This window comes from Talpa occidentalis, unplaced genomic scaffold (genome assembly GCF_014898055.3).
Source record: "Talpa occidentalis isolate TD23 unplaced genomic scaffold, MPIMG_talOcc4v2.1 talOcc4.2, whole genome shotgun sequence".
Lineage (NCBI taxonomy): Eukaryota > Metazoa > Chordata > Mammalia > Eulipotyphla > Talpidae > Talpa > Talpa occidentalis.
Window position 1 is genome coordinate 141,335,823 of NW_023602073.1, and position 18,125 is coordinate 141,353,947.

The window sequence follows — 18,125 nt, forward strand, 5'->3', positions numbered from 1 at the left end:
CTAGACAAAGGGAAATACAGACAGACATAGCTCTGTGCATGTACAGGACAGACTAATTAAAAACAACAGCCGCGAAAACGTTTGCACTCCTTCAGGTGGGAAAATCCTCTGCAAGGGAAAGCGAACCCCTCGGCCTCCGACCGAGCCCCGCCCCTCCACGCAGGGAGCAGCGCGCCCGGCGCCTCCCCTGGTCTCGCCGCCCCGGCCGCGGGTCGGCCACTTCCGGGGCGGGGCTCGCCGTCCCCGCCCCTGGCCCCGCCCCTCGGCCCCGCCCCGCCCCCCCGGCCGGGCCGGCCCTGGTCTCCGCGCCGCCCGCCGCCCCGGCCTGTCCAAGATGGAGGGCCGTCCGCGGGCGCCGCTGGCGCTCCGGCTGCTCCTGCTCGCGTCGCTGCCGGCCGCCGGGGGTCTGGCAGTGGCGGGCCCCGCCGAGCCGCGGCCGCTGCCGCCCCGAGCCCTACAGGTACGGCGGGGCGCGCGCGGCTCGGCCCCCCCTGCGCGGGGACCCCCGGGGCGCCCGGCCGGAGCCCGGGACCGCGCTGCGCGGGGCCTCCCCCCTCCGAGCCGGCCCGGGCCGGGGTCCTCCGGGGAGGCGAGGGGCGAGCACCCCAGAATGCGGGCTGCCGGGGCGGGGCCGTGCAGAGGCCGAGGGGCGCGAGGGCTTGTGACGCGGTCCGGCCGCGGGGCCAGGCGCTCCGGCGGGCCGGGCTCGCGTCCCCGCGGGGCGGCCCCGCTCATGGCGCCTCCCGGGCCGAGCGGGCGGCGGGCCCGGCGGGGTTTCTGCGCTCGGGAAATGTGGAAGTTGCTCAACAAGTGAGCGAGCGACAGCGTTCCCTGGCCACCTGCCGGCTCCTCCGGGAGGGCAGCTCGCCCTCCGCCGGCCCTGGGTCGGGCGGGAGGAGAGGCCCAGGCCCGCTCCCACCCGACGGCCCAGGACGGGGCTCGAACACGGGGCCCCGCTCGGCGCGGAGGCAACTGCCGCGCCAGAGTCCGCCGAGACCTCAGCAGAAATGCGCACGGCAGAAGCCCCGGGGTGGGGACGCCTCCCGGAGTTTCAGCGGGTCCACCGGGGGCTTCTGCTAACTGTGACTGGTTCTTAGCCGTCTCTGCCGGGGACGTACTAACCAAAACCAGCATTTGCCTTTCACTAGCTGAATGTACGTAGGGAAACGTTTGGAGATGTTAAAATGCGACTTTTCCCAGAATGAAAAGCTCCTTACCAATCAGGACTTAAATACTCTAAAGTCAAGGTACCTGGCACCATAAATGTCACTTTTTAACTTTTTTTTTTTTTTTTAAGTTGAGATATAGTGGAAAATCCTTCTACTTTTAATGTTTTAGAGTTATGACACTATACTCCCTGGGTACAAAAATGGTGAGCATATCTCAGTTTCAGTTCTACTGGAACATTCCAAGAAGTCACAACCTGGCAAGCCCAAAGAACCACTTACATCTGACATATGTGGACCACGGTTTACCACTGGTCAGAAACATGAATGTGATGGAAAACACCACGAGACCAAGTACAACTAAAATAATTTCTAAAATTCTGAAAATGCTGACATGGTTTTCCCCTTTTTCCAAATTTTAAAGAATCATCATAATCACTTATGAACCCAGAAGACAATGTGTCTCTATAATCTGAAAAAAATGCATTTTTACTGCAAGCTGAAAATGTACCACGTTGTGGGCTCTTAGTGAGTTCATCAGTTCAGTCCTCCCTTCTTAAGCCTTCATTTCACTTTTGGAGAGTTCAGAGCTAAACTCAGAATTTCACAGAATTTCTAAAATGAACGGTGAGCAGCTAGAAGAAATCTCACTCTTTGAAAATGTGTATATGAGAAGCTGAATCTACTTGATCAAAATTTTTTTCAGTGTTTTACTGTGAAAATTTCCAAATGTGCAAAATACTGGAAAGAATTTTACAGTGGTCATTCATATTAGATAAGTGCTGTCCGGTGGAGCTTTGTGCAGTGATGGTGTAATTCATCACAATGGCTGCTAGACAACTGTCAGTATTGAGTGACCAGTGTGGCTGGGGAACTAGCTTTTAAAATCTTTTTTTTTTTAAAGACTTATTTATGCATACAAAAGCTGGGGTACAGGCCAGAAGTGCAGGGGTATGTGAGAGGATTCATCAGAGACAGAGTGGGGAACAGAACAGGTGAATTGACTAAAATACACTGTTGAGGGGAGCAGTGGGTGAGACAGAAGGGGTCTGTTGCACCATGTGGGTCACCTCCTTGGCCAGTGATCGAACTTGTGCTGCTCTGGCAGTGGATAGCTTCGTAGTGCTGCATCTTAATTCCTTGTACCACCAGGGAGCCCTAAAATCTTATTTAATTTTAATTAAGTGTAAATAGTCACAGGTGGTTAGTGGCTACCATATTGCATAGTGCAAACAGACTACTGTTAACATCTACTAAACTTTTTTTATGACATATCTGCTATTCTTTTCATCTTGTATCCATTAATTTCTTACATTAAGTATAAGAAAACTGGTTGGAGTCAGAAAAATTCTCCCCATAGCCCCCCAGGGAATCAGATTTATTGGATTATAAGCATTTTATATGTTTACATGGGCAGTTGTGAAATAATATTGCATGTTATGTTCACATGGGCAGTTATGAAATAATATTACATGTTATGTTTACATGGGCAGTTGTGAAATATTGAGGTTACACAGATAGTAAAAAAAAAAAATTATAGTACATTCTTTGAATATTAAAGTATCTCAGCCATCAAAGAGGCATTCAGAGGACACTTATTTTTTATATATGTAAATATTCATTTCCTGTATTTCCCTCAGAGATATTCATTTCTTTTAAGCCAGGTATCTATTCCCTTTCTCCTTAGGAAGCCTTGGTGTCCCAGAAGGGTATCGTATGAATGAAGGAATTAGTGGAAGAACTGAAAATGGGTGGGAAGAATCTTCAGTTCCACCACCCACTTTCTAAGTATACATTACCCTAGTTCAAAAGCTTGAACTTCCAGTTCAGCCAGAGGTTTTCATAACATGTGACCTGGCTCTTAGAACTTCAGGTCAGGAAGCAATAAGTCTCTTCTGAAATGAAATCATTCAGGAGGAACAAAAGAATTTAATTGAATTTGGTTCTCTGGAAAATACAGTGTGCTAGTGCCTATTACTTGTCTTTTACAGACCCAGGTTCTACTAGGCGAGTGGCAGATGTAAGTGCAGTAAACTACTTACTAGCAATATAGAATATATACACCAATGAAAGGCAGAAGCTGCAAATGTTTCATATTTCATAGAGCACTATCATTCCAGAGTTACAATAGTCCACAGTTGATAGATCCCAAACTTGGAAAAGAGGAACTTCTAACTGGAATTTGGACATAAAACAGTTACAGCTACCAACTTGACAGCTTGTTGAATGTTGGTGTGTTATAGAGATGAGTATATTGGCCCTAGCCTTCACATAACTAGATTAGAGTGGGCTTGAAGACAGCCAGGCCATTTCTAAGGAATCACTAGTCAGAAAGCTTCCTTGGCTTCTATGGCAGTTGGGAAATGGGCCTAAATGTATAATATGGGCCTTGCATAGAATCCTGTTGCATGAGTACAATCAACAGCCTCAAAAAATCATTTTGTGGCTCATTGTTGCTCATTTGTTGGAAAAATAAAGTATTGGGGATAGTCATGGTGCCAAGAAACACACCTGTATATTATTTTGATGTTTGTGATTACTTTTCCTATTTTCAAAGTTAATACCCTGAGGAAAAACTATTGGTGAGGAGTATTTTTTTAATCTAACATAACAGTATCTGTCTGTGAATAAATTCAGGAGAGTTTGGCTTACACATAACAAATTATATTTCCTGTACTCAGTGGTGAATATTTGAAACAATGCTTCTTTATAGAAAACCTGGCATTAATAAACTTAAATGCTGTCCCATAACGTTTTGGTTGATGACAAAGAGCATGTGACAGTGGTCGTAATAGGCTCTGCCATCTAGCCTAGATGTGTGGTTACACTATGCCTTCAAGGTTTGTGTAATTATCCTCTATTAAGTTCACACAATGGCAAGAACACTAAAACCACACTTCTCAAAAACTATTCCATAATACAGACTTATGACTGGTATTGGAGTAGACTGCTTTGAAACATGTATTTAGAGGCACTAAACTGTGCACTGCACATACATGTCCAGACACCAGAGGACACAATGTCACATGCTCTCTGTCATTGACCAAAATGTTAAGGGACTGCATTTAGGTTTATTAATGCCATATTTTCTATAAAGAAGCACGGTTTTATTTATTTTTAAAGATTTATTTATTTATGCATATAAGAACGGAGGTACAGGCCAGAGGTGCGGGGGGTGAGAGGTTTCAGCAGAGACAGAGGGGAACAGAACAGGCAAACTGAGTGAAATACACTGCTGAGGGGAGCAGCAGGCGAGTCAGGAGCAGCAGGCGAGTCACATGCTGAGCCATGTGAGTTGCTCCCTGCCTGGGGATCAAACTCATGCTGCAGTGGCTTCAGTCAGCTTCGTAGGTTGCATCTTAACCCTTTGTGCCACCAGGGACGCCCAAGAAGCACTGTTTTAAATATTCACCACTGAGCACAGGAAATATAATTTGTTATGTGTAAGCCAAACTCTCCTGAAGAGTTAAAGCAACTTTGCTTACTACAATAAGAAAGTCAGAAACAATTAAAATGTCCATGGTTACTAGGGGAAAAAAAAAAAAAATCACATGATGGAAAATTACACAGCACTGTAAATAAATGTGTACAGCTGCCTATGTCAATAATTTTAAACTAAGGAAACAAGTTCCAGAAGACTACACAGTGTTATTCCCCACTTATATAAAGTACAGAAACAAAAAAATTAAATACTGTATTGTTTACAGAGACACAAATTATTGTTAAATATAAGACTATTTCAAAAAGTGAGAACACAGAAGACAATATAGGAATTCTTTCGGTGGTATCAGCAGGTTTCTAAGGTGCAGGTGATACTTTCAGTTTTTCATCTAGGTTGTAGATATACATGTGTGTTAATCTTTCATTTTAAACTTCCACATTTGCATATTATAGCTCATATATATGATATTTTCATAACTAAGTGGAAAAGGCATATAAAGTATGAAAAATAGAAATTTTTAATAAGGGTATAAAAAAATTAAAATGGTTTTAAAAATATTCTTTTAATGTTGTTATAAGTGACTTTACAATAAATTTAAATTAGGGAAAAAGAACTGAGTTATTCTCAATTCGTGAAAAGCATACCTATCCAATTTACATAATATTTATTTTACAGGATGGCTTTAGAATTAATGTAACTACCCTGAAAGATGATGGGGAGATAACAAAATTACAGGTTTGTCTCCTTTTGGTTATGTTTTTAATATTTCACTTAGCTAAGTATTATACAGCCTATTTTATTTTTGCCTATACACCTAAGTCAGATAATGTGTTTTGACATGAAGAGTTTGTCATCATTGATAAACCATTGGAATTAATGTATATGCTGCTTTATTTTAAGGTTGTTCTTAACATAACCTATGAGAGTGGACAGGTATATGTAAATGACTTCCCTGTAAATAGTGGTGTAACCCGAATAAGCTGTCAGACTTTGATAGGTGAGTACTACTAAATTATTTCCATAATTGTTCTGTTTTTAATACTAAGTAAGACATACTTCTTTGATGCTATTCACTTCCATTTCAGATAATGATATACATCATTACTTGAGTATACAGTAACACTGTTTAGAATCTATTTCTACTTTACATTGATTATTCCTGGCATATTCACATTTTTTCTTTTGTGAGCTTGGCAGAGATAACTGCATTTCTGGTAGGGTGATATCAGTGTAAGAATATGCATAATCTCCATTATTTAGATTTGTCTCTTCTTTCAGTTTTGTTAATTCCTGCTTATATATTTTGACACAATATTACTCAATCCATACAGATTTAGAACTGTTACATCTTCTTGGCAGATTGGTTCTTTTATCATTACAATATATCCTTTATTTTACTGTTGTTCTTTACTTTAAAATCGGCTATATCTAGATTACTTAAAATCACTGCTTTATGGCAAGGAATGGGGAATGAGGTGGTTGGTGTAACTTTCCATTTTCTTTCAGTCTTTCTGGATCCTTATAATAAAGGTGGATCAGTTATAAAGCAGCTTAATTTGTTTCTTTGAGTCTGTCAATCTGTCTTTTAATTGGAATTATAACTTACTAACTTAATGTAAAATCTACTATATTTAGATTTAAATCTTCCATTTTAATTGCTTCCTATTATGTCCTACCATTTCTATGTTCTTTTTTCCCCTCCCTTTTTTTGCCTATTACTGCATGTTGACTTATTTCTATGCTTGTCTTCTTTCTAGAATCTTGTTATAAAGGTCTGGATATCTTTGTGGCCTTAAACTTTATTTTATTCCCATTGCATGAGACTCCTCAAAGTTCTGAATAGCTTCCCTGCCTCTTAATCATTGTCTTCTATTTAACTTGCCAGCTTCTCTGTTCAACGTGGAAATTGACAAATGCCTTGCAGGGTACTGGCTGTTCTTTTTAGCTCACTGATCCTTTTTGACAGATGTGGGTTGAGTATATGTATGTATTTATTTCATATATCTTTTGTAGTAGTTCTCGGTGAATGGTTCTCAGTGAGAGGGCTGGGCTACTACTCAACAATCCATCATAACTAGGAAAAGAAGTGCTATCACTGGTTTAAGTAATAATTCCTTGGATAATGTATTCATTAGGAATTTGGGAGTGTATTCCGGCTGCTCTATTTATTATAATTATCTTTATAGTCATCCCAGTTGTTGCATTAAGTTAGTTTGTTTGTTTGATAACTGAAGTAAATGCCCATCTTATCAGTTACAAGAACTTTCAAAAACATTAAATACAACAACAGCAAAAGTATTCTTTCCTTAATTCATTTAAGAAACTTTCTTCTTTGGTAGGTGTGTTACTTGGTGCTCTATAACAGTTTAGCCCATAACTTACTATGACAGTATTCTACAGATTTCCATAGGTTGAGAATCTGACTAGCTTAGCTGGGTCCTTTGGCTCTGGATCTCTTGAAAGGATACAGTTATCTTGGGCTCAACTGTGAAAGATGTGATTCCTAGCTCACTCTTGTGGTTGCTGACAGGATTTGGTTCCTTGTGAACTCAATCCATTGAGGCCTCAGCTCCCCATGAGATGCTAGCTGAGGTCTTTGCTACCAGAACCTCATAGAGCATCTCACAACATGGCAGCTGGCTATGAGCAGGAGAACAAGAGAGGCTACCAGAAGACAGAGAGTGACTAGCAAGACAGAAGTCACAGACTTTTATAATTGTAGAAGAGATAGTCCATCACTTTTGCTGTATAAGCACAGGTTGGCAATATTTTAGGTTTGGTTCTAGACCACCACAATAAAGTGAGTCACGTACATTTCTTGGTTTCCCGGTACGTATAAAAGCTACATTTATTCATTACTGTAGTATATTAAATGTGCATAGCATTATATCTGAAAAACACTGCAACTACCTTTAACTAAACGTGACACAGACACAAAGTGAACAAGTGCTGTTGGGGAAATGGCGATGATAAATTTGCCTGAGACAGGGTTACTGAAACCTCCAGTTCATAAAAAACTGTACTATCTGTGCAGTGCTGCATAGTGAGGCACAATAAAGCAAATGCTGTCTTCTCTTTCTTAGAAACAAGTCATTAGGTCCAGCAGACACTCAGTGGGAAGGTGTTACAAGTGCATGAGTACTAAAAGGCACGGGTCATTGGATGCCTCACCACAGGGGAAGTCAATACGAAGGGCTTTTGTTGTTTGTAATTTAATTTTACTCTGCAGTGGGGATACCAGATGGAGGGACTGAGGTCACCACATCCGTGTATGTATACAGCTGCATGTTCTGTGGGCTCTCTCATGCTGTAGGGCATGGGCCTTTGGACACAGAGATAGTCACCCAGGAGCCTTCCTTCCCGAGGAGTCGAGACTGCTGGGTAACAAAGAAAACTAAGTGGACCACAAAAGGGGAAGGCTCACAGTTAGGAGCCATGGAGCTTGGGGGTATGAGGCAGACTAGAGAGAGAGGAGCAGTAAGTCCCCCACCAGCAGCTGGCAGAGAAGGCCCTTTCTGAGAATTTTCAGAGAAGTCATGGGGAGGCAGCAGAAGGTATGAGCACAAGAGGAGAGTGGTCGGGGCTGTGTTACAGTGAGGCTAGCATGGCGCTGTGGTGCTAATGGGTTGAGGGGGAGGATTAAAGAAAGGGAGAGTATTAGGTAACTACTGCATTACTAAGCGGATAAGGAACTAGATTGAAACAGAAGATGGAAAGGCAAATATAAGAGCTACTTGGGAGCTGGAGTGGCCTAAAGGAAGTACCTGACTGAATACAGAGGATGAGGATGACAAAGTCAAACAGTTGGTAGCATGGAGGAGAGTGGTCTTCTTAACAGAAACAGGGAAGTCAAGGGGGAACAGTTTTGTGAAGACTCAGTTTGAGCTAAAAAGGTTAAGTTACTTGGATCTCAATAAAAAGGTCTGTCATTGTTTCAAAAATTAAAAATGTTAATGATTATAATTTATTAAGATCGGAGTGAGGCTCTGGCATCTGTACTGTGCCCCCAGTTGATCAATGTATAGTTAGGATTTGGAACCACTAAACCAGGTGTTTGGACATTATTGATAATTTGTGATGGTAAAGTTATAATTCTGGATGGAATTATTGCCTAATAATAATAGAATAATAAACTCAACACATACTGCCAAGGAAGTCAGCCTATTGGAAGAGACAGGTTTATACTCTTAAGAACTACACTGCGAAGAAGTTAGTGTTAGGGAAAAAAAAAGACATCTAAACACCATTGTAGGGATATAGTAACTAGAACTATGCAAGAGGAGTTTGTTGGGAAGAGAGAACAGTAGAAAGCATTCTAGATAAAAGGGATAGCCCTATACAGGCACAGATTCAATTTACATAGCTGGATTCTCTTTTGGCAAATAACTCTCAGATAACATTTGAGGGGACAAAAATGGCTCCTCTTAATATATGTTGATTTATCTTATTCTGTGGCACTTTCTGCCCTAACAAAGTAGCCATTGGTTCTGTAAACCAGCTGCAACTGCCACTGTGTGTGTGTGTGTGTTGGTTCTAAAAGAGGATCATGGCCAACAGCTAATCCTTTCTATTGTCCATTAGTAGAGTAGTTACAGGCTTTCCACTAGTCCCTTCCTGCCCTCTACGACAGTAACAAGTCACCTTTTAGCGAAAGGATTGAGAAAAAAAGTGTCCTTACTGCTTGGGCAGCATTTTGTGAGTGAATGAAACACGGGTGGATATGCTTACTTTGCTGAATCATGGGATTGACTGTGCCTTCTGGCCTGCTTTGCAAATAGTGATGGCGCGTTGCCTCCTTATTGACAGCCTGTGCCAAGGAGCAGGAAGGATGTTGGTACTTGGGGTTTCAACAAATCTAAAGCTCATCAAGCATTTTCCCATTTTCAGATGATATAAGCCATGTAATGATTTGTCAGATTGTCTTTGTTTACATAAATCTGAAACATTGAGGTTAGAGATGAAGAAAGCTAAAGAAATTGGTGTACAATTGTCTTGTTCCATGTAAATGTCATCAAAGTAACCAAGTTCTGTAACAGACTGGGTGGTGTTTTTGTTCAAAGTTGTCATTACCTTTTTTTTTTATAGTGAAGAATGAAAATCTGGAAAAGTTGGAGGAAAAAGAATATTTTGGAATTGTTAGTATAAGAATTTTAGTTCATGAGTTTCCTGGTTCCAGTTTGAAACGAATTGTCATTCAAGAAGAGATAGTAGAGATTGATGGAAAACAAGTAAGACAGTATTCTTATTAATTGAGAATTAAATTGTAAAGATTTGTACTAGGTATACCCATGTGTTCAATTATTATTTACTGCTGACTTGATAAGAAAGGTAGGTTACCCTAATGTTGCTTACATATCCAGTCATTTAGAATGTTTTTGTTTTAGCATTTACTTGTCTAGTATTTGATCTCTAATTTTTAAAAAACTGATCATATTCATACATGTTTATATCACTTTAAAATATTATGAATATCATGAAATAGAGCATGTAAACAAAGAGACTGAATTTGATTCAAAGCTCTGTAACCATTTCCTCTCTAAATGAAATGGAACTAAGAGCAAGCTTGTAATAGTGAGTGCTAGGGTACACAGGAATATGATTAAACTTGCAAGTTAAGTGCCTAAAAGTGGCCGCAGGTGGTGGTGATAATAAAGAGTAATTGGGTAAATAGGCCAGGTTTCAGTTACAGGGATCAGTCTTACATTCTTACGGGATTATGCTGTTATTTAAAGAGTAATTGCTTTTTTTTTTCATAGGCTCAACAAAATGATGTTACTGAAATTGACATTTTAGTTAAGAACCAGGTTATGCTCAGACGTTCAAACTACACACTGCCTTTGGAAGAAAGCATGCTGTACTCAATTTCCCGAGACAATGACATTTTATTTACCCTTCCTAACCTCTCCAAAAAGGGTAATTTAAAAGATTATTTATTAAGGAAATAATTTCTTTAGTTGATAGTTTTTAAATCACAGTTAATATGTTTGGAAGTGGGCTTTTTCAAAAATGATTTATAAGCTGTATTACTTTATATGCCCATTCAGGAATCTCTTGAGTCTTAATAGAATGCGATAAGTGCTGACTGTGTAGCGACACTTTGCTATAATTATCTATTTTTACTATGGGTAATCTTTACCAGGTAAATAATATTATTCATTTCGGTTCTTTTAGAGGGACAAATATTTGTTTTTTCCACTGAAAGAGAATTTTTAAAAATTTGATTTTCTATGTGACAAAATCAGAACTGCTCTAGTTCCCCTAGAGCTGTCTTAAGTTTTTCGTTCCTTTCTGGTACATAAATCAGTGAAAATCGATTTTTTTTCCCTCTCATGGCAAAATAAATACTCTTACAGTCCTGTAACTTGCATTACCTTACTTATCTAGCATTTAAGCCTACCGTAGGGGTCTTCATCCGCATATTGGTGACTTGGCTCTTCCTTCCCTGTAGAAAGTGTCAGTTCACTGCAGACCACCAGCCAGTATCTTGTCAGGAACGTGGAAACCACCATAGATGAAGATGCTTTACCTGGCAAACTACCTGAAACTCCTCTCAGAGCAGAGCCTCCATCTTCATATAAGGTAAGTCCACTATCTGGGATTATTTTTATAAGCATTTATAGCTGTAAAGAAAAATACTGCATTTAAAATGAAGTAGAACCACGATGATTAGCATTTGGAACATTGTTAATAATGGACTTATCACGGCTGTCATGGGATATTTTTAGGTATTCCTATTTTCCTTTAAAAGTTTCTTTTCCTAATAAGATAGTGATTATCAAGGCACTGATCTTCATTTGTTTAGGGCATGGAATCCTCAGGATCTTGTCGTGACCCAGCACTCTGGTTAACAGTACATTTTCTGGAGTGAGAAGCTCAATTTAAACCTTGCTTTTGCCACATATTTATTGTATGATCTTAGGCAAGTTCCTAGCCTCTCTAACCTCAGTTTCGTTATTTGTACCATGGGACACTGTAGTGCTTCTTTCATGAGGGTGTTGCAAAGATTAAATAAGCTGGGTACAAATATAAATATGTGTTGGTACCTAGGGGATTCTCATGTGTCACTAGTAACATTATACTGCTGACTGGGAAGGCATTCAGAGTTCAGAGAGTACCCTGATATCTGTGTATATACTACTAGGCCACTCATAGGCCTTCAGATAATTTCCATTTGAATAAGCAAGGTCTATTATTAGCCTTAAAGGATTTAAGAGATTATTCTTTGAAGATACTCTCACCAAAGGTTGGTTTTGGTTATTTTAGAAGGCCAGGTCACTTTCTGCTGCCTGAACTGTAGCCTCCTGGTCTCCTCCTCCTTTCCTCCAACCAGAGGAAAACGCTTCTGGTTCATTTTTATAAAGTGGTTTATGGGCCTCCCCTGGTGGCGCAGCGGTTGAGCGCTGGGCTGCGAAGCTGCTTACAGCCTCCGCGGTGCCTGTTCGATCACCAGCCATCGGCGACGGTCCCACATGGCAGGCAGACTTCTCCTGCCGTGCCCACTGCTCCCCTCAGCAGTGTATTTCATCGGTCTGCCTGTTCTGTTCCCCGCTCTGGCTCTGGTGAATTCTCTCACCCTCCCGCGCTTCTGACTCTACCCAGTGCTTGTATAAGTAAATAAATAAATCTTTAAAATAATAAATAAAGTGGATTAGCCTAACCTCTTGTCAACAAGCAATTATTTTCATTTGACATATAATTAAGCAAATATAATTACTGTAAAGGTATCATTTTTGTGCCTGTTACTGTCAGACTATAATTTTTTTAATTGAAAATAATGTTATCAAGGCACATTTTAAAATAAAACATGCAAGCACAAACATTGAACATATGCAGTTAAGAAACATTTTGGCACATGTGGACACCTGTATAGCCTCCACCGTGATCTAAGTATCATCTCCCCAAAACTAGGACAGATGCTTAGAGTTCCTTAGAGAGCAAATGAGACTTGCATATCTGATCAGAACTCTGCTTTAGGTGATGTGTCAGTGGATGGAGCAGCTCAGGAGAGACCTGTGTAGATTCTGGAGCGGTGTGTTCCCAGTGGTCTTCATGTTTCTGAACGTCATGGTGGTTGGAGTTATAGGAGCATCTCTGGTCATAACCATCCTAAAGGTGCTTTTCCCTATTTGTGAATACAAGTAAGTGTTTCTTGTCTTTGAAAACATTAGTATTTTTAATAATTAAAAAATGAGTTGTATTTACTATATAAAACATAAAAATTAGTAAGGCAGGAATATGTCTCCTTTTTTTCCTAGCCCATTGCCCAACTTTAGCAAAATTGAAAACATTTATGGGATATTTATGATGATAAAGACAGTTGCTGGGGGATGCAAAGGTAACTAAGACAGACTCTACTGTCTGAGAAGTTAAAGTCAACTAGAGAAAGAAAACATATTTATGATGAAAATGAAATGTGTATAAGAGTCAATAAAATAAGAGGACTTCATTATTATCAATTTAAAATGACGTTAATATTAGAACACTAACATATTGCTTGTAACAGAATAAGCAAAACAGGAAACCTCTGAACTATTTTTCAGTGTGGGGTTAACTGAATAATGATACATAACGTTATGTGGGACACTGGGCAGCTTATAAAAAAAGTAGGCATTTGGAGATGGGAAAAAAGTCCAAAATCTGTTAGCTGTGGGGAAAGAAGTTTTATCACAGTATGATCCCATTTAGGTAAAACAAAAGTAGCACGTGTGTATTACATAAATGCACAGAGAACTTCTGGACAAGTCAGCAGTCATAAGTGCAGAGAGGACTTCCACACTTGACTCTTTTTTTAACTATAAATTATTTTATAAATTAAAAAATGAATTTATTGTTAGTGCTTTCACAAGTTAAGCAACTAGTCATTTCAGTTGTCTTAACAGAAGTAAATCTCAATAGAATGAGATGAGCATAGTTTTTGGCTTAGCTAAGTTATCCTGTATTGTATTGGCAAAACCAAAGGATTTACAGAAAAAGACTCAGTTTGAGCAGTTGCTTTTCCAGTTGCCTTTTGTGAGATCTTTGAAGCTGCTGTGTAACATTTAATTAATGTACCTTTTCAAGGCTTGTTAATAGTCAAAGTCATAATGCAAGTAAAACACCTGCAGAATAAATATTAATGTCCATTCCACCTTTTAGTTTGAGTTTCTCCTGAAGAATTTGCATTTCCCACTTCTTTGTGATAATCAAAATTCCATAACTTTAAATAGTTTCTTCCTTTTGTCCTTTGTCAGGAAGTCAAACCTGCATGGCGCAATGTTGTACTTTTTTTTTTTTTTATTCTTTTACCAGTGTTTTGTCATAGTTTCATCCATGGGAAAAGATACAATGTAAAATTAAAAACCAAATTTGTGATATATTTTATCAATGGTAATTGCGCCAAGGATATTTTCTGATACTAAGAGATTCTATCAGTACAGATGTGTAAGAGCACTTAAGTGAAATTACCTCTTCACTTTCCTAATCTACAATTTTTGTACCTATAGCCCCTGGAATTGTCCTTCCCAGTTGTACATACATCTTATCCAAATTTTGTGTATTGATGTAAATGTCTACTGGATAACTATAATTGTCTGTCAACCTAGATGCTTAACTCTCCCCCAAATTGCTTTATTTCTTAAGACAGAAGTTCCTAAACTTCTTGGATCATAGCACTCTTAGTGTATCAGTCATTTCTTCTTGATGCCCTTACAGACTAGAAGAACAGAAGAAGTATGTAATTCTCAACTTACAATGGGGTGTAATGAAATGGGGCACTATGAAATACTCATATTTGGAATCAGATTAGACATGTCCAACTTCATTTTCTGTTCAACACTAGTTCTTGCACAGCATTTGCTTTTATCACAGTATTTGCCCAAAAACCACTTTTGCAAACACAGTGACTTCATTGAAAGCAATCTGCAGTATATAGTATATATTCTGCAATCTGATGTTGAAGCTGAGAACTACCCTCAAGCTAGTATTACACAAAAAGACTTGAAAATATTCTGTGGTGTCTCTGTGAGTCTGCTGTGCCACCCCAGGGGTCTCAGTGCAGCTTGGGAATATCTTTCTGTCAGTACATATATGGGTTTCATTTACTCCTCTGTGGCTGCTAGCATGGATACGTCGTAAGATAGTCACTCCTCTATTAGACATTTAGGTAACTTCCAACTTCATGTTATTTCCAATAATGCTCAGTATATATTCTTAAATGTACACTTAGCTCTATGCACATGTATATTTATGTAGAATAGGATTCCTAAAAGTGAAATTACTGTGTCAGTGGGTATATGTAATTAGCATATCTACAATCTAATGATAATCTTTCATTGTTGTTTTTGCTACTGTAGACAAATACATAATTCATTTTAATTTGCATTTTCTTCTTAATGGCCTCTTTGTGACTCTAGGTTTACCTAAGTCTAGCATATTTTTAAACATTAGCTGGATGTATTTCTCGTGACCTGCCTATTAATAGCTTTTGTTCATTTTTCTGTGTTATTGCCTCATGTAATCATGAATGTGGGGCACTCCTTTGTTATACACACATACATTATATATACTGTGTGTTTTTTTATATATATATATATATATATATATATATATATATATATAGTCCCAGACTATGATTTCTCTGGCTCTTGCTCATTGTATCCCATAGATATAAAAGTTTTAAGTTTGCAGTCACAACAATTTATGTGCTACCCTTATGGCTTCTAGAGTTTTAAATTTTTCTCAAGTAGATATTTCCCATCTTAAAATTAAATAAGTGTTTTCTTCAAGCTTTTTTTTTTTTTTAACTATCACTTTTGGTGATACTTTTAACTAGAGTTCTGATTTTGTTTCCCAGAGAGGCCACTGTTCCACCAGTAATTCATCCATTGACTTGGAATGTTACGCATTATAAATTCCCATATATCTTAGTCTTGTTCCTGGATTCCTTCAACTGATCTTTTTGTCCTGTGTCAGTACCACAGTTTTAATCACTATATTTTAATAAAAACTTTGATGGCTAGTTAAAGCTTCTTTTAAAATGTTACTGCTATTCTTACAGTTTTCCTTGTGAACTTTAGAGTCACCTTCTCACTTCTATAAACAGTTAAATCTCGTTGGCATTTTGATTGGAACTTGCAATATAGAATCTATATTGCAATGTAGGAACTAGGAGCCAATTCAAAGATCTCCATTCTGGTCAAGTAGGTACTTTAATAACAAAAGGAGAAATACTGTCTAAAAATCAAAGGCTGCATTCCTGTGCCCAATACTGCTTCAGAGACTTTTCCACCCACCTTGCATAAAAATAGGACCTCATTCTCTGCTTTGGAGATTTGCTTAACTTTCCTCTCCTTTCCTACAATAGCAAGAACTCCGTCCTACAACTTTCTATTCCCTCACTTAGTTTGATTAAAGTGAACTTTGGACTCAGAGTTTACATAGCCATTATAAACTAAACAAAATGATGCACTAGCACTTACCCCGAGGTATGTATTTAATTATAACCTTGAAGTAGCCCTTACTACCAAACTATAGACAGAGGAAATGTTTAATTTTAATTTCTGTATTTCAGAGGAATTCTCCAGTTGGATAAAGTGAATGTTATACCTGTGACAACAATCAATTTATATCCAGATGATCCTGAGAAAACAGTAGAAAACCTTGAAGATAAAACATGTATTTAAAACACCATCTCAAACCATGGACTCTGAGTGGGTCTGTACACTAGAGAAATTGCTAAACTCCTAAAACTGCCAAAAACTTGACCTTTAAAGTGGCAAGTTAGAATTCATCTTACTTGTAACTGGGCTGCCTATTCAGATGATGAATTGTTAAGGAAAATTTAAACAAAGTGGAAGAAAAGACATGTCGAAGAAACTTTGAAATTACCAAAAAGAAATTAAAAGGGCAAGACCGAATGTCATGTGCTAATACTTTTCCTAGGTGCCTTTGTTAAGAAAATTATATCCACTTAATTACTATAATATATGAGACTTTATGAAAAGCACTTTATGGAATTCTAATTTAAAAGCTCAAGAACATTAACACTTATTTTTTTATTCAGTAAAACGTGCCTTTATATTAAGTATGTGACTCGGTATAAATCACTGATGTGTATCATGATTTGATTGTATCCTGTACCAAGACCACTAATTTTGAATGCACAGGATGTAAAAAATAGTGGCTGTCCTCACTCTAAAATAAACTTTTTTGAGGAAAAAGTAGTCTTTTGGTATAAAAACTTTGCTCATTGAGAATTACTGGGTATTATAGTAACTGCTTTGCTTAAAATCAAAGCTAACAAGGAGCCATCTGTGTCATGGAATTAGAATGGGCCTTTGCACTGGTGGTTCTGAATATGGAGCTGTTTACCCTGCAGCAGTGTTTTATCTTACTTTTTTTAAGCTCACCAAAATTGACATATTTTAGATATAAAACTTATCTTTACTCCATGTGATAAACTACTGTAAGATTTTTTTTATTGCAACTCATTTTATTTTATTTTTTTATTATTTTTTTAAACATTTTTTATTTTATTTTTTTTATAGAGGCATGTTTTTATTTATTTATTTGTTTGTTTGTTTGTTTTGTTTATACAAGCACTGGGTACAGTCAGAAGCGCGGGAGGGTGAGAGAATTCACCAGAGCCAGAGCGGGGAGCAGAGCAGGCAGAAGGACCAAAACACACTGCTGAGGGGAGCAGCGGGCTGCAGGAGAGGTCTGCGCGCGCGCCATGTGGGACCCTCCTCCGGTGGCCTGGGAGCAGCCGGGGATCAAACCGGCGCCACAGAGGCCGCGGGCAGCTTCGCAACCCAGCGCTCAACCGCTGCGCCACCGGGAGGCCCGCAACTCATCATTTTAAACACATTATCCAAGAAAGTAATGACTTTTTTTTTTAAACTACCCTGTATTTAGGCCTATGGATGCTGTGAGAGAAGAATGACAGGTAGTACAGAGTGAAGGAGTAATGTTTCATTTTGCCTGTCTGTGAGGAGGAATAACAGCCCTGTGAAATGTACTGTCTGTATTATAGAATGGATATTAGCATGTAATTTACAGTCTGATCTAAAATCACCCAGCTAGTAACATTTTTCTCTTCCATATCCTTACTCATTAACTTTTTAGAGATCACATTTTTTCTTTTTATATTACGCTTATTGAGTTAACACTGATTTACAACACTGTATTTTAGAGGTACAGGTTCACACCTCTTACAAATGTATGTACCACACCATGCCCACCACAAAAGCCCCAATAATTCTCTGCCACAGTTCAGTGAGATTTTTTAAATATTAATTTTGTTGCTTTCCTTTCCTTCCAGAGCCCACTTTAAGCAGCCAAGCGTTTGTGCTGCTTCTTTTTTTTTCGTTTTTAAAGATTTATTTATTTATACAAGTACTGGGTACAGTCAGAAGCACAGGAGGGTGAGAGAATTCACCAGAGCCAGAGCGGGGAGCAGAGCAGGCAGAAGGACCGAGATACACTGCTGAGGGGAGCAGCGGGCGGCAGGAGAGGTCTGCGCGCCATGTGGGACCCTCCTT

General features: G+C 39.1%; 1 protein-coding gene across 1 annotated transcript; it reads left to right on the forward strand.

Moving 5' to 3' along the window:
* Positions 1-325: 325 nt before the first annotated feature.
* On the forward strand, positions 326-16,826 carry GINM1 (glycosylated integral membrane protein 1). Its single transcript, XM_037520556.2, has 8 exons — positions 326-460; positions 5,284-5,343; positions 5,509-5,605; positions 9,694-9,836; positions 10,365-10,521; positions 11,057-11,187; positions 12,583-12,746; positions 16,157-16,826. Exons 1-8 carry the CDS (start codon positions 335-337, stop codon positions 16,266-16,268), a joined length of 990 nt encoding a protein of 329 aa, XP_037376453.1. The 5' UTR covers positions 326-334; the 3' UTR covers positions 16,269-16,826.
* The last annotated feature ends 1,299 nt before the right edge of the window (positions 16,827-18,125 follow it).

Excerpts from the sequence above, each read along its gene's own strand:
- GINM1 (XM_037520556.2), top strand. The coding sequence starts at position 335 with ATGGAGGGCCGTCCGCGGGCGCCGCTGGCGCTCCGGCTGCTCCTGCTC. Across the intron at positions 461-5,283 it reads TGCCGCCCCGAGCCCTACAG|GATGGCTTTAGAATTAATGT; the intron begins GTACGGCGGGGC and ends TTTATTTTACAG. Across the intron at positions 5,606-9,693 it reads AAGCTGTCAGACTTTGATAG|TGAAGAATGAAAATCTGGAA; the intron begins GTGAGTACTACT and ends TTTTTTTTATAG.